At 53.2% G+C, this 21,132-nt stretch overlaps 1 protein-coding gene across 9 annotated transcripts in view; it reads left to right on the top strand.

The window, feature by feature from the left end:
* Positions 1-21,132, top strand: part of DLG5 (discs large MAGUK scaffold protein 5) — a 189,964-nt gene that overhangs the window by 40,909 nt on the left and 127,923 nt on the right. For all 9 annotated transcript variants that reach the window (XM_089897745.1, XM_089897748.1, XM_089897749.1 and 6 more), the window contains exons 2-5: positions 5,063-5,131; positions 17,417-17,579; positions 19,398-19,541; positions 20,181-20,364. In XM_089897745.1, the coding sequence (XP_089753871.1) occupies positions 5,063-5,131; positions 17,417-17,579; positions 19,398-19,541; positions 20,181-20,364 (560 nt within the window). The remainder of the gene's footprint in view (positions 1-5,062; positions 5,132-17,416; positions 17,580-19,397; positions 19,542-20,180; positions 20,365-21,132) is intronic.

Below are 21,132 nucleotides of genomic sequence, written 5' to 3'. Positions count from 1 at the left end.
AGGTCTGGTTTGACTGTAGGAGCAGCAGCTAACACTTTGAGCCCTGGCCGTGTCAGGTGCTGTGTCAAGCCCTTTTCGTATTAACTCAGTTGATCCTCCGTGGGGTTAGTACTCCTATTGTCCCATTTTGCAGATAAGCATATGGAGGCAGGGAGAGGCTGAGTGACTTACCCGAGGGTACACAGCTGCTAAGTGGCAGAGTTGAGAGTTGAACCCAGGCAGGCTGGCAACCTGTTAGTATTCTAGTCACTGCTGCCTCGATTTGCAGGCGAGGGCCGTGGGCTCAGAGAGGGGAAGGGACTTCCACAGAGTCTCACAGCAGGTCAGTAGCCTCCTGAGCCCCTGGCTTGTCTTCTTTATACGGCTCGCAGGGCTCAGCCACGTGCCAGGACCCCAATGGACACGTGTGGGTACTAGAGTGACTGGGCACCCTCAGCCGTCCGAGGGTGGTCAGCTCTGAGCTGGAGGATGGTTCCAGGGTGGGACAGGTGGCCTGGTGGTGACTGCTCGCCCCCCCTCCCCCACTGCCCAGGCAGCACCTCCCTGCCCAGTCTCTCACAGCCCCCAGGGAAGAGCGGCTTGCTTCTCCCTCCTTCCCCGGTGCTCGCGGGGAGGTGCATGTCCTCCCAGCGCCCAGAGCTGTCTCAGGGCAGCGCCACGGGCTGGAGCACAGAGAGGACTCTGCGTGCTGGCTGGAGGCTGGAACAAGCCCCTTAAGCGTCGCGGTTTCATGGGGAGGAAGTGTGAGTCACTGGGGCCTTTACAAGCCCCAGGTGAATGGAGGAGTGTGTTAGGGGCCCCGCAGCCACGGGATGGGGCCTTGGAGGGCTGGGCGTTCTGTTATCGCTTGGGTGATTTTACTGGAAGTTCTTTGAAGTGGTCTCCATGACCCAGTGGGGCTGAGTCACCGAGTAAACACAATTAGCAGGGGGTGGCCTTTTGGGAACAACACAGACAATGCTTGTGGCCCAGGCCAGTCCCAGAGAGTCTGCCAGCTCTCTCCCAGGGCTTCTGCCATGACTTCCATGTACATGCCACCTGCTGGCTCGGGTCAGCCTTGGTACCTTGCTTTCAGTCCCTGCTGTGGGCTTGTTGGAAATGCAGAGTCTCAGGCCCCACCCTAATCTGCCTAGTCAGAACCTGCCCCTTGACCGGGGCCTCAGGTTATTGCTATGGTAGAGAACCCCCTGTATCATGACTCTGCTTCACATGGCCATGAAAACCTGGGCTCCTGCTCTGCTCTCTTTTTCTTTTTTTTTTTTTTTTAATATTTATTTATTTGGCTGCGCTGGGTCTCAGTTGCAGCGTGCGGGATCTTTTTGTTGAGGCATGCGGGACCTAGTTCCCTGACCAGGGATCGAACCCCGGCCCCTTGCATCAGGAGTGTGGAGTCTTAACCACTGGACCACCAGGGAAGTCCCTCTGCCCTCATTTTCTGGAAACGTTTCCCAATCATATGACTTTCTCCGGGTTCTCTCTGGACCTCTGCACAGGCTTGTCTGAGTTTGTGGTGACGGTCCTGAGTGGCAGTGCCCTGCTGCCACTGGGGCTCGGGGGGAGGCAGTGGGAGCAGAGGAGGTCGGCCCTCGTTCACCCAGACCTCTGTGTGTGTGATGTGCAGGGTGCGCATTAGGGCCCGGGTCGGGGTGCAGGTGCCTTCAGGGGAGCTCCCACATGGTCAAGGGTGAGGGGCTGTGCGGGGCAGGAGAGCGTGCGCAGTGAGATGGGACCTCTGTCAGGCTCCAGATTGGATTGTGAAATCCCAGGGGTAGATGACGACCGTCCCACCTCTCAGAAGCCATCGCTTTGAAAGGATACTGCGTGACTTCGGAGGAAAGCGACTCCTTTTGCCTTTTCCCGACAGTCCTGACCACACAGGCTTTTTAAGACAACAATAGCTGCAGAGACAAAGCATAACCAAGACAGCGTCGTCTTCGGGGCTTTTTTTTCCCCTGAATGACGTCTGAGGCCCTGGGAACATCGTAGAAACTGGGCCTTGTCCAATTTTAACCGTTCCCTGGCACCGCTTCCCCCCTCTGGCTCCCAGGAGCCCTGCCAGCCGACTCGGGGGAGGTGATGCCCAGAGATGCCGATAGAGATGTCACACCGCCCCCGGGTCAGGCCCAGAGCCCTGTCAGGATGTGGGGGACAGGGAAGGGGACCAGCGCGTGTCAGTTGGCCAGTTGACTCCTCCCAGCCAGGGGGGAGGTGGGAGGAGAGAGAGAAGGGTGTCTGCCAAGTTTAATTAACAGTGGAAACTTGCCAGCGGGGGAGGGGAGAGATGATTTGAGGGGGAGGGGCGGTTTACTGGAAGATGGGGCGCTGCTGATGCCAGTAGCGAGAAAGGGGCGAGGCGTTGTGCAGGGAGCATCCGCCAGAGTGCTGGCTGTGGTGTCGCCAGCAGGGCTGGGCTGAGCTCACATCTCAGAGGTGTGAGTGGGACAGTGTATTTGTGCCCGCTTTCAAAAACAATCCACCGACACACCAGCCGGCTAGCCTTCCTTGCCCTCACATAACAACAATGAAAAATTATTAAGAAAATGGCTGTTGAGTTTAGAACATAGGCATTGTGTTACATTCTTGTGTTTTGGAGATACCGATGGATTGGCTGAATTGCACCTGACTTTATTTCATGGATCTTTATGCAGTGCTTAATGTTCATGATATGGGAAGAGAGATGCTTTGAGAAGTTTGTGATGCTCATGGTTGAGACAAAAACGCAGAGATGTGGAAGGGGCAGCAAGATGAGTAGCGTGGATTGAACTTAAATACAGGCGATATCTCACTGAACACTGCTTACTTATTTTTTAGTAGGATCAAGGACTTTCAGGGCTGCACGGGGTTTTCTGGTTCCGTCTCCTTTCAGGTGATGTGCAGGTGCCACCTCTGATATCTCTGCCAGGTGTGTGTGGAGTGAATGCATATGTCGTGGGAGCCCCCTGCCACCCAGGTCTTCTCAGACCAAGGCAGCACTGACCGTTAGGCCCCCTTCCTGACCTGCACCCACCAGCTGTGTCAGGGCTGCTGCCGTAGGCCAGTCGAACAAGTTGCATCCCTTTGGACGGTCCTGCCCACTCCCCGAGCCTTCCTCTTCCATCCACGCCAGACACCCAGAGGTTCTTGGAAAATGTGATAATGAGGCCACTGGCCGTTCCTGGCCACTGTCCCACTTCTTGCCATTACCAAAGTCCCTTTTTCTGGTTTTCTTTTTTCTCCTCTCACCTTTCATCTCTCTGCCTGTCTGGTGGGTACACCAGCTAGCTCCCCTGCATGCCGACTCTTATGCCAGGGCTGTGTGTTTCCCTCACCTCTGTGTGGTCTTCATCTTTCCCCCGACACCTTCCCCTTCCCTTCGGGGTCTCCCCTGCCCCCTGGTGCACTGCTCCCTCCCCCCGTCCATGAGTTTCCCTCCTCCTCTCCCTCTCCCCTGCTTACCCCATCTCTTTATCTCTTTTCTTTCTTTTTTTCCTTCTGAGGGTGTGCAGGTGTAGGGTAGCTAGTCAAGAGTTGACATCGGAGAGAACCCCTTAAATTTGACCCCGCATTTCTGATCCTGGAGCCCAAGGTCTCATTAGTTCTCGGCTGCTTTCTGACACCAAAGCCCGAAGTCTCATTCAAAGGCTTTATTGCAAAAATCTCATCTCCGGCTCACTCACTCTGCCCAGTACACACACACCATCATTGTACAGTTCTTTCGGTTCTAAGAGCAAAACATTGCCTTCTTCCCATTGTCTTGTTTTATTTGACCCACCATCTCTGCATGTTGTGCTTTTTTCGACTCCCATTCAGCCTCTGGGTTGGGGTTCGCCTGCCCTCTTAACTTTTGTGTCATCTGTAGTCTTGATAAGCAAAGCACAGCTTTGTTTCCATTAATCATGGAAAATGTAATCTCTGAAATGGGACAGGGGAAAGGACCTTGTGAGCCATCTGGTTGAACCCCTTCATGTTACAGACTGAGAAACAGGGATCCAGAAAACTGAGGCCACTGGCCAGCTACTCGCACGTGGACGAGAACTGCACTCAGAGCTGGGTTTCTTGACCCAGAGGTTTTTCCTGATGCCGGGCAGGAAACATCCTGGCTTTGAAGATATTTGAATGCAAACCAAACCGTGGTGGTTGTGTGGCTGCCACCAGGAGTTAATAACAAGTGTCAACACCTCCCCCCCCCAAAACAAAACAAAACGAAACATGGGGCTTCCCTGGTGGCGCAGTGGTTAAGAATCCTCCTGCCAATGCAGGGAACACGGGTTTGATCCCTGGTCCGGGAAGATCCCACATGCCACGGAGCAACAAAGCCCGCGCGCCATTACTACTGGAGCCCGCGCGCCTAGAGCCCGTGCTCTGCAACAAGAGAAGCCACCGCAATGAGAAGCCCACACACCATAACGAAGAGTAGCCCCCACTCGCTGCAACTAGAGAAAGCCTGCACACAGCAATGAAGACCCAACGCAGCCAAAAATGAATAAATAAATAAATATTTAAAAACAAAAAACAAAACATGTTACTCCCTAGCTTTGGTGACAGTGTGATTGCTTATAATTCTATCAGTAACTTTTAATAAGGGAGCAGCCACTGACTAAATTATTAAGGACTGAGCTTGAATACAGTAAGAACCTAAGAGCAGAACAGCTAGGCACAAGGAACGAAGAGTTCACGGATGTTTAACTTCGGCTCTGTTACCCTCTATATGGAAGCCAGAATCACACTGATACAAATCTGTAGGAAATCCCCAGACCCCTTGTTGCCCTGGGGCATGTTGCTCCCTTGCTGAGCCCTTCCCCAGATGTCCCAATAAGAAGCCAGCTGGCTGACTCCAAGCTCCCCTCTGCCCGTGCGTAGATCAGTCGGAGGGGGGGCCCGAAGGTGAGGCGGAAGCACCAAAGACTAGGCCCTGCTGACAGCACCTCCCCTGCCCAGCCTGTGGTTCTGATGTCTGGTACCCCAGGTGGTGCTGCTTCCCAGCCTGGCGCCGACTGAAGTCATGTGGTCTGACAGTGGTTTGGGGCATAAGATGAGAAATCCCTTTGGGTTACTAACAAATGGCCTCTCTTTCTGTCTCCAGGCTCCACGTACAGTGTCTTGTCCATCATGCCCTCAGACTCGGAGAGCAGCAGCTCCCTCAGCAGTGTGGGTGAGTACCACCTTCCTGGGCACCCCTCCTTCCTGGAGGACACCGGCCGGTCGGGGGTCTGGTTATGAGCTGGGGTGGCGCTGGGTGCATGGGGTGGGAAAGTTGGCCCACACCTGTCAGATCATTCATGGAGTCATCTTCTGTTGGTTCCATTCACATTTCCTCTCATAAGCACGTCCTCTTAATGGAGGAGGGCAGAACGCTGTTCCTGGTGTTAGGAGGGAGGTGCATGACACAGAGGCACCTGTGTCACCATGTTTTCACTTTGTCAGGGCACAGCGCTTCTCAGAGAGCCCTTTGCCTCCGACCCCCAGGCCTCGTAGTACACAGTGACCACTATCCAAGAGACTGGCCCCTTTGGGGGCTGTTGTTTGTGAGCAGGACTGGCCCACTGGGAGTGTTGTCTTGGGCGCAGGAGTGGCCAGTCCATGCCGAATTCGGTGTGTCTCTGGATGTGGGTCCCAGGAGCCCATAGAGGTAGGCTGGCCCTGCTGTCACTTCACTGAAGACGTCCCAGAGGAAGGTTGTCATAGTCTCCCAGTCTTCCCGCGCCTCTGTGGCCCATCTTCTGTGTCACATGCCCTCTATTTAATGCCCTAGTGTAGCTCTGTGTCCTGGTTTGACCTTGATGGATGGGTACACCTTCAGTGGTGTGGTGAGTCCTGGAGTTTTTGAGTTGGAAGGGCTCCCAGAGGTCATCTGGTCCAATTCTTTCTGTTTCTTCCAGTAGACAGATGGGGAAATGGACACTCAGAGAAGGTAAGTCTCGTGGCTGAGCTTCTAGAACCTGCCCGGGGCAGGCCTCTTATGTGTTAAGTTGACTCATACGGAACACCTCCAGGGGGCCAGAAGTGGGCTTGCGATATAGCGGTGAATAGGCAGACCTGGTCCCTGTGCTCATGGATCTTAGGGTCTCCTGGGGAGACAGTCAGATGAGTAGATACAGTAAGTGAGGTCAGAGTGGTGAGAGGGGTACCAGTAGGGGGCACTGTATTTGTTTTCTAGGGCTGCCCTAGCAAAGTGCCATAAACTGAGTGACTTAACGCAATAGAGATTTATTCTCTCACAATTCTGGAGGCCAGAGTCTAAGATCATTGTGCCCTGAAGGCAACCAGGAACCGGTCTTTTCCAGGCCTCTTCTCCTTCTGGTTGTGTGCCGGCAATCTCTGATGTTCCTTGGCTTGTAAATGCATCACCCCAGTCTTTGCCTTCATTTTCACATGGTGTTCTCTCTGTGTGTGTCTCCAAATTTCCTTTTTTAAACAGGGCACCATTCACATTGGTTTAGGGGCCCGCCCTACTCCAGTATGACCTCATCTTAACTTGATCATCTCTAAAGACCAAATTTCCAAATAAGGTCACGTTCACATTTACTGGGGATTAGGACTTCATCGTCTGTTTTGTGGGGCACAATTCAGCCCCTCACAGGTCCCCTCGTCCCGTCCAGGGTTCAGGGAGGACTCTGCTGGGACCACAGTTCACTTTGTCCTGCCTGCTTGGGTTGGTGAGACACAGGGATTGAATGATGGGGCTGCTGGGATTTTGACACGGGGCTGGCTTTCAGGAAGTGCATGGGCCGGGCAGGCAGTTAGGCTGTGTGGAACGGTAATGTGGGGTTTTGTAAAACGGAGCTGGCTGAGCTCTGAGGGCACCTACCTGTCTTGGCCTCACCCTTTTCCGGCTCCATATTCCGCTTGGGAGCGAGGTACAATGATCTGATATCTGACGAACTCATTCACATTGACCCTTCAAGGCTTAAAGTGTTACCTTTCCTAGGAGCATTTGCATTTTAAAAGGAGATTCTAGAGAAAGATAATTGTTTAAACCACAGCAAGTATTGTTAATGGTGGAATTTCAGGCCTGAGTAAGAAGGTATTTTTTTGTGCAGCTGGACCTTCATATACTTTGGAAGAGCATCGTGTCAGTGACCCACGCTTTGGCCCTTGGGATGGAGGGGTCACCAGTGTCCCCGGATACTTGTTGGCAGGCAGGCTGCGAGCAGAGCTCTACTGTACTTCACTGTCTGGGCCCCTATCTTGGATGCTCAAAGACCTGGTTGCATCCCTTCAGGTCAAAACCTCTCCAGTTCACCGGTAGCCAAGTTTTCCTTCTCTTGCTTTTCTGTGTAGAGTTGACGTTGACCTTGGGGTGAGTAGCCCCATTTTTCTGCAGGCTGACTTGAATGTCCCCGTGGCTGTATTGGCCAGAAGGCCTTTGGCTGCAGCAGTAGGGAATACCTACTCATACTGCCTTAGACAGCAGAGGAATGTGTGATCTCACATGGTAACTGTGCTGAGGGTGGGCTGAGTACATCGGGTGTGGCTTTGCGGCCCGCTGTGTGGTGTCTTCCCTTGGGCTGGTGGCAGGGGTCAGCCATCACATCTAGACCTGACAGTGTCCAGGGCTGCAGTGTTCGTGGTGGGAGCCTCTAGCCACACGTGGCTATTTAAATTCCAGTGAATTAACGTGAAATAAAATTTAAATCACTAGTTTCAGTAGTTACACTAGCCACATTTCAAGTGTTCTGTAGCAGGGGTCCCCAACACCCAGGCCATGGACCAGTACCAGTCCGCGGCCTGTTAGGAACCGGGCCACACAGCAGGAGGTGAGCAGTGGGCAAGTGAAGCTTCATCTGTATTTACAGCTACTCCCCATTGCTTGCATTACCGCCTGAGCTGCGTCTTCTGTCAGATCAGCGGTGGCATTAGATTCTCATAGGAGCGCGAACCCTACTGTGAACTGCGCATGTGCGGGATCTAGGTTGTGCGCTCCTTATGAGAATCTAATGCCTGATGATCTGAGGTGGAGCTGAGGTGGTGATGCTAGTGCTGGGGAGCGGCTGCAAATACAGATTATCGTTAGCAGACAGGTTTGACTGCACAGAGACCATAATAAATCAATTGCTTGCAGACTCATATCAAAACCCTAGGGCTTCCCTGGTGGCGCAGTGGTTGAGAGTCCACCTGCCGATGCAGGGGACACGGGTTCATGCCCCGGTCCGGGAAGATCCCACATGCCGTGGAGCGGCTGGGCCCGTGAACCATGGCCGCTGAGCCTGCGCGTCTGGAGCCCGTGCTCCACAGCGAGAGAGGCCACAACGGTGAGAGGCCCGCGTATCGCAAAAAAAATAAATAAATAAAAATAAAAAAATAAAACCCTATCAGTGGGTCTTCCCTGGTGGCGCAGTGGTTAAGAATCTGCCTGCCAGTGCAGGGTACAGGGGTTCGAGCCCTGGTCCGGGAAGATCCCACATGCCTCAGAGCAACTAAGCCCGTGTGCCACAACTACCTAGTCTGTGCAACACAACTACTGAAACCTGCGCACCTAGAACCCATGCTCCGCAACAAGAGAAGCCACTGCAGTGAGAAGCCCGCGCACCACAACGAAGAGTAGCCCCCGCTCGCCGCAACTAGAGAAAGCCCACGCACAGCAACAAACACCCAACACAGCCATAAATAAATAAACAAAACAAAAAAACCTCTCAGTGAGTGGCAAGTGAAAACAGGTTCAGGGCTACCACTAATTCTGCATTATGGTGAGTTGTATAATTACTTCGTTATATATTACAGTGTAATAATAATAGAAATAAAGTGCACAATAAATGTAATGAGATTGAATCATCCCCGAAACCATCTCCCGCCCCCTGCGGCCACCAGTCCGTGGAAAAATTGTCCTCCACTAAGCCGGTCCCTGGTGCCAAAAAGGTTGGGGACCACGGTTCTGTAGCACCTGTGGCTAGTGGCTACCATATTGGACAGATCAGATAAAAGAACATCTCCATCATCACAAATGGTCCAGAGGGTGAAGGAGGCTGTCTCCTCTCGTGTCTCCTGATGAGCAAAGAAGCCTTCCCCAGCAGGTCCTCAGCACAGTCCCCTGTCACTTGTCTGTGCCCAAACCATGGCTCATGCAGTGCGGTCCCTGGACCAGCAGCACCCAGGTTCTTGATAGAAATGTAGGATTCCAGGCTCCAGAAGCTCTGAGGATGGGGCTCAGCATCCATTTTAACAGCCTTCCTGGTTGGAGATGAGTTGACCTAACCTAGTCCCCGGCAAAAGCACTGGAGTGTCTGTGGCTGGCTTGGACCAGCCCCTTGGAGTGGAATGAATGGAGGGTCACCCATGGCCCACTGCAGCACCTCCTGGAGGAATCCCTCCTGGCTCAGCCTCACCTAGTCGCGGGCAGAACACTTCTTTTCCTGGCCATCTCGGGCACACCCCCCGACCGGGGGGCTGGTGAGTCAGATGGAGACCGGCTGTTTCTGTTTGTTAGGTCTTTCTCCATGAACCTAAGGAAAGGCAAGGTCTTATAATAAAAACATCACCTCCACTTTCCCACTTATGTGTCCCTGACCAAGAACGTTTGGGCAAAGAACAGCAAGTTATATTTAGCATAAGAGAAAATTGGTAGGTGGAGCCTTGGGTATGGTATTTTCTCTGCAACAGCTGGTACCTGGTTGCCCCTCCCCTCTTCCCGGCTGGCATTAGGTCCTCAGGTGGTCCGCTCATTTCACCTTTTCAGCTTGACCCTCCTAACAACAGACCAACAGCCTTAAAGTTTGCTGTGTCTTTCCAGGCAATTTTCATCAGCCAAGCACGTGTGGCTTCTTTGAGGCTTCCCCCCACCCCATGTGGCCTGTTATTTGAGTAACCTGCCTGTGGGTAGGCCCCATGGATCTGCCCAGGGGGTGCACACTCATTTCAGGCAATCGATGTTTTTTTCCTCCCCCGTTCATCCTGATCTAATTGCTCAGGTACCTTTTTTTTTTCTCAACTTGGATAACTGGGGAAGTTTTAAAAAGAGGAGACATTCTTGGGCAGCATTTATAAAATGAGCCTTAAATTTCATGCAGATTGAAGTAACAGGAGAGCTTTCTTATTAAGGAGAGAGATCTGGTTTTGTTAGCAGAAGGATCTGGAGGGCTTCCTTCCTATCCCAGCAAAGATTCCTTGAAAGTGCAGCTTCTAGTTGATAGAGGATGGTGGGGTGAATGAGCATGGAGGCAAGGCTGCACCCTGACCCCTTGCCCTCTGACCCTTCCTTCTCTGATCCTTTTGGATCCGGGGCCTGTTTTCTCTCAGTGCATCAGATGGACGGGAGCACCTTGTCCTCTTGGAGCCCGTGCTCGGCACTCAGAGAGATCACAGGGGGCCTGGCTCCAGGCCTTGCAGGCTAACCAGGTGTCTTAGTCTGTCCAGGCTGCTGTCACAGAACACCACAGATTTGGCAGTTCAGAAACAACACACATTTATTTCTCACAGTTCTGGAAGCTTGGAATTCCAAGATCAAGGCAGCGTCGGTGTCTTGGGGGGCCCGCTTCCTGGTTCATAGATGGTGCCTTCCCGTTGTAACCTCACATGGCAGGAGGGGGAAGAACTCTCTAGGGTCCCTGTTAGAAGGCCACTGATCCCATTCACGTGGGCTCCACCTTCATGACCTGATCACCTCCCAGAGGCCCCACCTCCTAATTCCACACGGGGTGGGGGGGTAGGACCTCAACATAGGAATTTGGTGGGGTACACCAACATTCAGACCAGAGCACCAGAGAGAGAAACGACTGGCCGTTTTGCCTTTTGTAAAACAAGGAGACAGAGGGGAAGGAGCAGCTCTTTCTAACGAGGGGTGTCACAGGAAGCTTCAGGGAGGAGGTGGCCCTCGAGTGGGGTCTTCCAGGAATGGCGCTCTGGATGTAGGAGCAGCCTGGAAGCAACAGGCCATCGTCACCTGTCTTGGTTTGGGTTTCGGCAAACTGACCCTGAGTCAAGGATTCGAGAGCAAGTAGCTTATCTGGAAGGAGATTTGGGAGCTGGGCAAGGCTGCAGCTGCTGCGCTGGAGTCTAACCTCCTTCCAGTCCAAGTCCAGGAGGAGCCCCGCTGCAGTCCTGTGCTGACCAAGTAGGGCATCCCCTGGGCATCAATGGGCGATGCTTTCAAATGTAGTGGGTATTGGACAGCCGAAAAAACAAGGGATTGATAAGCCACTCTGGCCAGACAGTGCGACTTTGGTCCAGACCAGAGGTTCTCAAACTTTATCAGGCATCAGACTCACCTGGAGGGGAGTGCTGGCTTCTCCCCCAGGATTCCTGATTCGGTAGGTCTGGGTGGGGCCTGACCTGTGCATTTCTAACAAGGTCTCCAGTGAAGCTAAGGTGCTTTTGGAAGCGCTGCTTCAGGACGTGGGATTGTGTCTCTCCCCGACGGCTCTCGCTCTTCTGGGCTGGAGGTGAGGATGGCTTGGTTTTGCTTGCTGTGGCCTGTGATGACCATGGTCTGCTGTTTTGCTTCTCTCCTGACAGCCAGGGCCTGGAGGAGGCCAGGAAGTTTACCTGGGCGTCCCTGCTCCACCCACCTGACCACTTTGGGCCAGTGCCCATTTTCTCCTTGGCCTCTGGTACCACAGGCCCACAGGGCTCTGAAGCAGAGCTGTGACCTCTCTAGCTGTAAATAAGATTTGGTGGGGGAGTGGCCTTCAGGGTCAGCTGGAGTGTGGTGTGACAAGGGGGCTAAGGACAAAGGGCCTTACAGCCAAGAAGACTACCGAGCTGCCGGGCTCTGGCTGAGCCTCAGTGGTCTACAGAGAAGGCTGCACTTGCATCGGCCAGGGTGTCCGGGAGGAGGAGCCAGGACTCGTGATGGCGAAGGGGCTCTGCTCCCCTTGACTGCAGTTTTCTTCTTACACCAAGGCCCAGAGGAGTGAGAGCTCTGTCCAAACTCCAGGGCCTGTGCCGGCTCTCCTGGCATCTTCCAGCACTCGTTTTGGGGCCATTTTAGTCCAGTCCAAATCCCTTAACCCCGGAATCCCATCCTGAACATAAAAATGAAAAAAAGAAAATCTTTCCTCTCTTAAGTTTTCCTTTTTATTAACTAATTAATTAATTAGTTTATTTATTTATTTATGGCTGTGCTGCATGGCTTGTGGGATTTCAGTTCCCCGACCAGGGATTGAACCCAGGCCACAGCAGTGAAAGTGCCGAATCCTAACCACTAGACCGCCAGGGAACTCCCCTGCCTTCTTTTCAAGTGGGTTCCAGATTTGGGAAGGGGAAGGAGTGAAGTGGGGGGAGAGTGGACAGTTTTGCATTTGAGTCCCAAAGAACAACTGCACAAAGATAGAATTTGAGGCTTCTGTGGACAACTCACTTGACGTTAGTTTTGATTCTGCTTGTTCTTGAAAAGGTTTACTGTAAACACAGTGGCTGGTCGGGGGTGACAAGCCACACCTCTTCGTTGGTCGCACCTGTCCTGGGTCACTTCAGTTTAGGGCACCACAGTGTTGTTGTTTTTTATTTTTTTTAACTTCAGATTTTTTTAAAAGTCATGTTCCGTGAGGTACGAATTACGTACAGTAACATTTATCCTTTTTGGTGTATAGTTTGATGAGTACATTGGTTATTTAACCACTTCCACAATTAAGGTATAGAACAAATCCTCCACCCTGAAGAATTCCCTTCTGTGACTTTGTAGTCAGCCTTTCTTCCCTCCACCCCCAGGCCCTGGCAACCACGGATCTCTCTTCTGCGTCTGTAGTTTTGCCTTTTCCCAAATGTCGTGTAAATGGAAACATATGGCGTGTGGCCTTTTGAGTCTGGTTTCTTGCACTCAGCATAGTGCATTCGCGAGTCCCTGTTCCCCTTGCCCTCGTGTGTACCAGTAGTTTGTATGATGGTGCTTTTTGGTTGCTGAGAAGCATTCCGTTGTATGAATATAACACTGTCGTTTATCCATTCAACAGCTGCTATAAACAGTTGTGTGCTAGCTTTTGTGTGAACGTAAATTTTCATTTCTTTTGTGTAAATATCCAGGAGTGGGATTACTGGGTAGTATGGTAAGTGCATGTTTAACTTTATAAAAGACTGTCAAAGTGTTTTCTGCAGTGGCTATATGATTTCATATTCCCACCAGCAGTGTTTGAGAATTCCAGTTTCTCTGCATCCTTGCCAGCATTTGGTGTTGTCACTTTTTTTTACTTTAGGTCTTCTGGTAGTGATAAAGGGACTTGGCAGTTGTCTTCAAATACTTGCATGTCTGTTGTTTAGAAGAAGAATTACAGTTGTACCTTGTGGCCTTTGTTTTGTTTTTTTGTTTGTTTTTTTTTGGGCTGCGTCGGGTCTTCGTTGCTGCGCTCGGGCTTTCTCTAGTTGCAGGCTTTCTCTAGTTGCAGTGAGCGGGGGCTACTCTTCGTTGCGGTGTGTGGGCTTCTCATTGCGGTGGCTTCTCATTGTGGAGCACGGGCTCTAGGCACGTGGGCTTCACTAGTTGCAGCACATGGGCTCAGTAGTTGTGGCTCACAGGCTCAGTAGTTGTGGTGCACGGGCTTAGTTGCTCTGCGGCCTGTGGGATGTTCTGGGATCAGGGATTGAACCTGTGTCCCCTGCTTCGGCAGGCGGATTCTCAACCACTGCACCACCAGGGAAGTCCCTACCTCATGGTCTTGGGTGGGTAGGTAGATCTAGGGTCAGTGGGAGAAATACAGATTTTAACTCAGTACATAGAATAATTACCTGGGGAGAGATTAGATGGGCTTTGCTGTGAAGCAGTGAACTCCCTCCCTCTGCAGGAGTTCAGACGATCTTGGTAGCTATTTAGGGGATTCTGGCAACCATTTTCTTGAAAGGACTGCATCATCTTCAAAATGTTATTCAACCCTGAGAGGCAAGTGAAACTTTATGTTTAATTGAATGGATATGGAGAGGGTTTTCTGCAACACTTGCTGTTGTTTTGGAACTTCCTGGCTTAGCACATCTTGGGATTTTTCTTGAGGCCCCCTGCGGCCCTCCTCTGCCCTCCGCCCTCCTTATTGTGAAAGGACAGGGGTATCCAGGCAGCAGTTTCCCTAAGTCAACCTGCTCTGTGATGGATTCACAGGCCTGGACGGCCTCACTTTTTGTGTGTTTCATGTATGCTCAAGCCTTTGGGGCAGGGGAAGGGAAACAGGAGGCCACTCCCGTCGGGAGGCCGTGCAGGGTAGTGGACGAGGCCCTGGGTCTGGAGGTGAAGCCGGATTTGCGTGGGTATCCTCCGGTTTCCCAGCTGTGCAGTTTTGCTAGACGTCAGTTTCTCACTCGGTGATCACAGCACGTATCTAGGAGGGTACTGTGGGTATTAATGAAGTGAGAACCCAGGTGCGTTAAGCACAGAGCCCAGCGCGTAGGCTGTGCTCAGCAAATGACAGCGCTCACGTCCCTGTGTGTGTGATCGGCTGCCCCCAGGTCCTACCAGCTGCAGAGCCAGTGGCCTCGTCCTGCTGGAGACAGACAGGGGGCGGTGGCTGTATGTGGTGACAGGTCTGATGACCCCTACTTCTGTCCTGCTGCTGCTTCTCTCTCCAGCCTCCGCAAAAGCAAAGGGCTACATCTTTCTGTTGCTTCATTTTTAAAATGGGGTGGAAATTCTTTATCTCCCTGGAGGCAGATTGCTGGGCCTGGTGGTGCTTTTCAGTTCTGAAATTGAGATCTGATGTTTCTCTGATACTTACTGAACTTGACCGCAGGTCAAGTCATTCTCAAAGCATGGTCTGGTGTCCCTGAGGTCCTTTCATGGAGCCAGTGAGGTCAGAACTGTTTTCATAATGATCCTGAGATGACACTTGCTTTTTGCACTCTCGTCCTCACACAGACTCTGCTGTAGAGTGGAGTTTCTTACAGGTTCCATCCACGGTGTGTGATGTTGCACGGATGTGAGACTCTGGCTGTCTTCATTAAGCCCTATGTCAAACAGCATTACGCAGATGCAAAGCCATGCCATTCTTTTCGCTGTGTTTTTTTGTTTTGCGGTAGAGAGTGTAGTTAATTTTTCATGAAAAGCCTTAATGTGAATATGTAACGGGTTTGGTTATTTTAAAATTAGTAAATATTTTAAAATACCTTTTTAGTTTTAATTTCTAATCTGGTAGATATTGTTAGATATAACCCCTATAAGCAAAAGCTCTTTGGAGTCCTCAGTCATTTTTAAGAGTGTAAAGAGGCCCTAAAATCAAACCATTTGAGAACTTTTAGGTTGAGGCCTCGGGCACTGGGGTCAGGCAGAAGGCACTCCATACGCCATGCTGTCATTTACTGGCTTGGTGACCTGGACCCATTATTTAAGCTTGATAAGGTTTTGTTTGCTGATCTGTAAAATGGGAATAGCAGCAGTATCTTCCTTAAGGGGATGGAATGGGATAATGTATGAAAAGCATCTCATAAACCGCCAGGCATGGAGTGAGTGCCACTCATGGTTGTCTTTGGGAGGCCGCAAGGCACAGCCGCAGAGAGCACGTGCTCCGAATCCGGGTGCCTGGGCTCTCGTCCAGGGCACCACTTGCTGTCTGTGGAAGTTTAAGTTGATTCCTTAAGCTTGCTGCGCCTCAGCTTTCTCACCTGTAAAATGGAGATGATAATATTCTTACCACCTCTGGGATCGTTGGGAAGGTTAAATTAAAGCCTGGGGCATCTGTGTTGTGTGCTGTTGTGTGGTTGGTTGTGACTGTTTACATTGAAATCCTTCTTTTCCGGGTGCTTGTTGGGTCTGTTCGTGCCACTGTCTTGGGTTTGTCAGTCCTCCACAGATCATGTCCCCCACCCCGGCCCCCCCAGGGGCTGGTTAGATGCCGAGTTTTAGTTGTAGGCCTCTCCAGAAGGGGGCGTCAGGCACGTGTCCAGAGGAAGCCCCCACATGTCAGACAGCCGGCTAAGTTAGTGCAAATCAGATGGCCGTCGTAGAACTAGAGCTCATAGAAGTGCCTTCATTTGCCAAAGAGGAAGACGTTACACAGCCGCACAGAGCTGTAACCAGCCTGTTTTCCAAAACTCCTGGGGGGGCAGGGGTAAGGATCCAGGGTCTTTGGGGAAAGGCGAGGGAAGGCTTCTCAGGCTGTGGACTAGAACCCATGGAGGGAGGGAGATGCTCGGGGGAAATGGTGATCCTGGGCCTCACCTTAAAGAACATTTTGGCCGCAGAGGTCTGGCCTGAGCACAAGAATCCTGGTTGTTACGGAGGTGCTGGCTTTAAAATAACATGTGTTTCGAGGGGTACTGGATTCAGTGGTTGGCATACCGACATTGGATAACACTGAGCTGGGAGCTCGAGTCTCCTGCCTCAGACCATGGTCTAGCTTGTCACCCACAGTGTCGAATTCTCCATCCTCCCTGCCACTCCTGGAAGATGCAAGGCCACACCTGAGTGCCTGTCTTGGGGGACGCTCGGTTTGCACAAGAAAATCAGCCAACAGTGGTCTGCTGGGGGGCAGCGGTCAGGATGACACAGAGTCAGAAGACATTCGTCTTGCCTTTTACACGTTACAGGGCTACTGGGGAGACAGATACTGTGTCCCTGGGGTGAGTCCGCCTCTGGATCACATCCATAAACTGGGATGACTTCTGTGGGTTACGCTGACCCCACTGAGGATCTCTGAGGGTTAGAGGGCTCAGGGGAACACATGGACGGAGTTAACTATAAAAGCAGCATGGATTTGTCTCTTTTTCTGGGACATTTGAGTGAGGCGCATACTTCCTAGGAGCAGACTGGGATCTCGTCAGAGGTGCTGGTGGTGGCCACTGTTGCTTGGTAATAGCATAAGGCATGCGATTCCCTTCAGGACATGTCTAGTCCTGGGGACAAGTGACGAGGGCCTGGTGTGGGCTGGGCAGTCAGAGGTCCTGGGACTTAGCTGCACCCCATCCCACTTACCTTGGCCATGGGCGGCTCTCCCTGTAGCTCCTCCAAGCTGCACACCTGGGCTGGTTGAGCAGGTGCTTTAGGCAGTCGGGCGGCTTGGAAGAGGGAACTGTGTGGAGTGTCCAGCCCTGATCAGGGGAAGACGGGACACGGCCCTTGGGCCCGGCTTTGGAGCTGGCTCCCTCTGTCCTCTGCCAGCTTCTCTGGGAAGCTGTAATTGTGTCTTCCTCTTCAGGCCGTGCCTTCCACCTTGCTCAGGCTGGCCTCTCTGTGCCCAGGGGTGGGTGACAGCTGGTGTTAGCAGAGCAGCCAAGGATGCAAAGATCAGGGCCAAAACAGTTCCATCCTGGAGGTGCCAAAGCTAGGTTGGAGGGAGAGAGGGGGACCTCACTCAGGGTCCTCAGCCAGGGCCCAGGTAGTGGATGCTGGAGCCAGACCGCCTGGGCTCTGGTCCCAGCTGTGCCTCTTACACTCTGACTTGGCGGTGTCCTCTGGGAAAGGGGGATGTAACAGGACCCACCTGGTAGGGTGGTCGTGAGGAGCGGATGCAAGCTGAGAGCCCAGAACAGCGCCTGGCTGCTGGTGGGAGCCGTGTGAACGCGAGTTCTCTTTGTCACCTTCCTCCTGCAGGCACCACCGGGAAGGCGCCGTCCCCACCGCCGCTGCTCACTGACCGGCAAGTGAATGAGAAGGTGGAGAGCCTCTCCACTCAGCTGCGGCTGATGACCCGGGAGAGGAATGAGCTGCGGAAGCGCCTGGCCTTCGCCACCCACGGGACCACCTTCGACAAGAGGTGGCGACCGTGCCCCTCCCCCGCCGGCCCGATGGACAGGGTCACCACCCTGATGCCATGGCATCCCCTGCCCCGAGGCGTACCCTTAGCTCCTGAGAGCCCTGCTGCCTGCCCGAGTGTCCTTCCCGCCACCCGCCCGTGTAGGCCTGGACGTGGGGAGCGGGGCGGAGGCTTGTTATGCTTCCTCCAGTTCAAAATCGGAGTCTGTGGCCTGAATCACACAACTTGGGGATTGAGAAGTGTGCGTGGGTGTGCCCATCCTACACTTGGCTCCTGGCACTGGTGTGCTCTTGTTTGCATGTGTGTGCGCGCGCGTGTGTGTGTACCGGCCTCACCGCCTTTCTACTGGCCTTGCCGATGGTCATTTGGTGGGTGGTCTGGGCAGCAGCTGGAGGCTCCTGGTCCCGCTTTGGTGCCTCCTCCCTGGTTGGTTGGATGGCCCTGACCTTGTCACCAGCCCTTTCCCAGGCCTCTCTGCCTTCCAGCCCTGGAGACAATATGCTTCTCTCTCTGTCCCCTGTTTGCTGCTGTGTGCAGCCCCTGCCCTAATAGAGATAGTCAGTCACCCTGTTGCTGAGCCTTTGACTGGTCTGTCCGCGGGCAAGGGCACTGCTGTCTCCTGGATACCCCGGCCTTCTTCATTGTTGAGTGGATCTTTACGTGGTTTGTAAACACGTTAGTTGTTTCCTGCCACGTGTGTGTTTTAGAAAGGGTTGGTCCCACCTGGCTTTTTTGTTATTTTGAAGAAAACCTTTGACCACTTCTTTTGTTGGGATTGAGAGGTGGATACCAGGGAAGGGTTGGGGAGGTGCTGGCAGGGGTTCCGAGGGGAGCAGCAGCAGGGCTGGTTTAAGCTTTCCTTCAGGAGCATCGGGGGTGTGCGCCTCATCCTGGGGAGGATTTTTCTGGGGTGATGTCGGGGCTCAAAGCCTGCTCCTAGAGGTCGCTTTTATGAGGATGTGTCTCTCAGACAGACAGCTCGAGGGCAGGGCAAGTGAAGACAGTGTGCGAGTGTGTGCCGTCCACATTTTCTTTCATGCCACCGAGGCAGAGTAGTGGCTGCCCAGAGATTGGCCCTTTACAGGGAAAGGTTTCTGATGCCTGCTCTAGGGCAGGGGTTCCCAGGCTTGAGCTCGCACCAGGGTCACCTGCAGGGCTTGTTAGAGCACAGATGGCTGGCCATTCCGCCCTCCCTCCTGAGTGTCCGATTTCGGAGGTTGGGGGCTGGCCTGAGAATTTGCATTTCTAACAAGTTCCCAGGTGACTACAGTGCTGCAGGTCTGGGGACTCCTGGTCCTGGCCACTTTTCTCAATCTTGGCTGCACGTTGGAATCCCTTGGGGAGCTGAAAAGTCCCCATGTCTGAGTCCTACCCTCAGGGATGCTGACGTACTTGGTCTGGGCCTTGTCTATTCGTTATGTACCCAAGATTGAGAATCATCGCTCTAAGGAGAGGAGGAGCTTCATCCCAGGGACTGCTGGGCCCCCTGTGCGTGCAGGCCTGGCGTGTGGCCTCCGGGGGGCTCCCAGAGCACAGGAGCACCTTCCCAGCTCTCCCGGCCCATGCAGGGAGTTCAGCAATCAAGGCCCTCCGTCCTGGGGATTCGGATTCTGTTGGTCTGGCTGCGGCCAGGACACCTGGGCTTAGCAGGCACTTGGGGGGCGGCGGAGGGGGCATTGGTGTTGGTGGTATGCAGGAGACCAGTGTTCGGGAACTGCTGGGCTGGAGTGACCTAGGACGTGGCTTCCCAGGGAAAGACATTCTTGTCATTGTGATCCCGGGGCCAGTGTTCACTGGGCTGTTTGCCGTCTGGGCCAGGCCCTACCACAGGCTGAATCCGGACTACGAGAGGCTGAAGATACAGTGTGTGCGGGCCATGTCAGACCTGCAGAGCCTGCAGAACCAGCACACCAACGCCCTGAAGAGGTGCGAGGAGGTGGCCAAGGAGACCGACTTCTACCAGTGAGTGGGGCCTGCCTGGCCAGGGTTCCCAGCGTTCAAGGAACCGCTGCCTCTTACCAGTCTTCAGTTCTGGACCTGGAGCCTGGGGTTCTGGTCCCATCCTGCCTCTGCCACATAGCAAGCGGTGGGCCTTAAGCACGTGCATTTGTGGCTTTGGGCCTCAGTTTTCCATACCATCCATTGCCAGCTTCAGAAGCACGGTTGGTAGAAAAGTGGTCGAATGTGCGAGACAGTAGGCCAGGCAGATCACTGTGGACCTCTGGGTCCCTGCTGGGGCTCTACTGCCACAGGAGAGGCAGATGGGGCATGTTCCCCTTTGGTCTCCTGGTGCCCCTCTGAGGGCATTTGCCTGGCCACCTGCTGACATTTGCCAGGCCTCAGCACTTGGAGGTGCCAGGTCCATGCCAGGTAGGGGCTTATCTCCTTTCCTTGGCCTTCACATGTGTGCCACTGTGGTGTCAGGCTCTTAAAAAAATAGTTTGGGTCTTTCTGGCATGTGGCTGACAGCAGGCTTTGGCCTGCCTCTGCACGCTGCTGACCTGTCTGGAGTGTTGGGGGTACTAGGACCTGGAGGGGGTGCTGGTGCCTCGGGTGGGAGTTGGAGGCTGGCTGGGCTCACTGTGCCGTGTGGGATTTCAGCACGCTCCACAGCCGGCTCCTGAGCGACCAGACCCAGCTGAAGGATGATGTGGACATGCTGAGGCGGGAGAATGGACAGCTGCTACGGGAACGTAACCTGCTCCAGCAGTCGTGGGAGGACATGAAGCGGCTCCACGAGGAGGACCAGAAGGAGATCGGTGACCTCCGGGCCCAGCAGCAGCAGGTAGAACCGGGCTGGGCGGTGAGGGGCGGACCAGACCCAGGTCAGGCATTCACCCACTCACCATCCACTTACCAACCCCCCCCCCCAACACACACACCTACCATCTCATCTACCCACCCGCCCACCCACCTACCCACCCACCTACCTACCTACCTACCGTCTACCTGCCTACCACCCGCCATCCATCCATGCATCTCTCCCCTTATCCACCTACTCATCTGCCACCCACCCATTCCCCCACCCACTGTCCGTCTACCTGCTGACCTACGCACACCCATCTTATCCACCCACCCGTGTGTCCATGTGATTACTTAGCAAGTATTTTTGGTGTCAGCCTCCTGTGAGGCATCGGGCCATCTGTGAGCAAACACTCAACCCTTGTTTTCCTGGACTCTGCAATCCAAGGGGGGATACAGATGTTAATCAAATAACCACACACATTTTGTATTGTTACGAATATCGCAAGGGCTACCAAGGAGGAGCTTCTATGTGGTATGTGTGCTGTGTCACAGGAATTCGACTTAGTCTGGGAGCTTTGGGCATCTGTAGCTTCTTTCCTTTGTATGGATTGTGTGAGATTACAGATGGAAAGAAACTTGCAAATATTGAAATTCTGTGCAAATACAAGATGGTAACAGTTACCATCGTTATTTTGGGGTGAGAGTATGTCCTGCTGCCCTTGCTGCTCTCTGCGTTCGAAGTTAGTTTCTTCACTTTGCTCAGCTCTTGTTTCACGTTGACAGCAGTGCATGAGGAGCAGGCCAGTCA

Source organism: Delphinapterus leucas, chromosome 16, assembly GCF_059928025.1.
Source record: "Delphinapterus leucas isolate spDelLeu-1000000601 "Yukka" chromosome 16, BTC_Dleu_Yukka2, whole genome shotgun sequence".
NCBI lineage: Eukaryota > Metazoa > Chordata > Mammalia > Artiodactyla > Monodontidae > Delphinapterus > Delphinapterus leucas.
The sequence above is the reverse complement of the archived record's forward strand: the minus strand, read 5'-3'. Positions and strand labels throughout refer to the sequence as shown.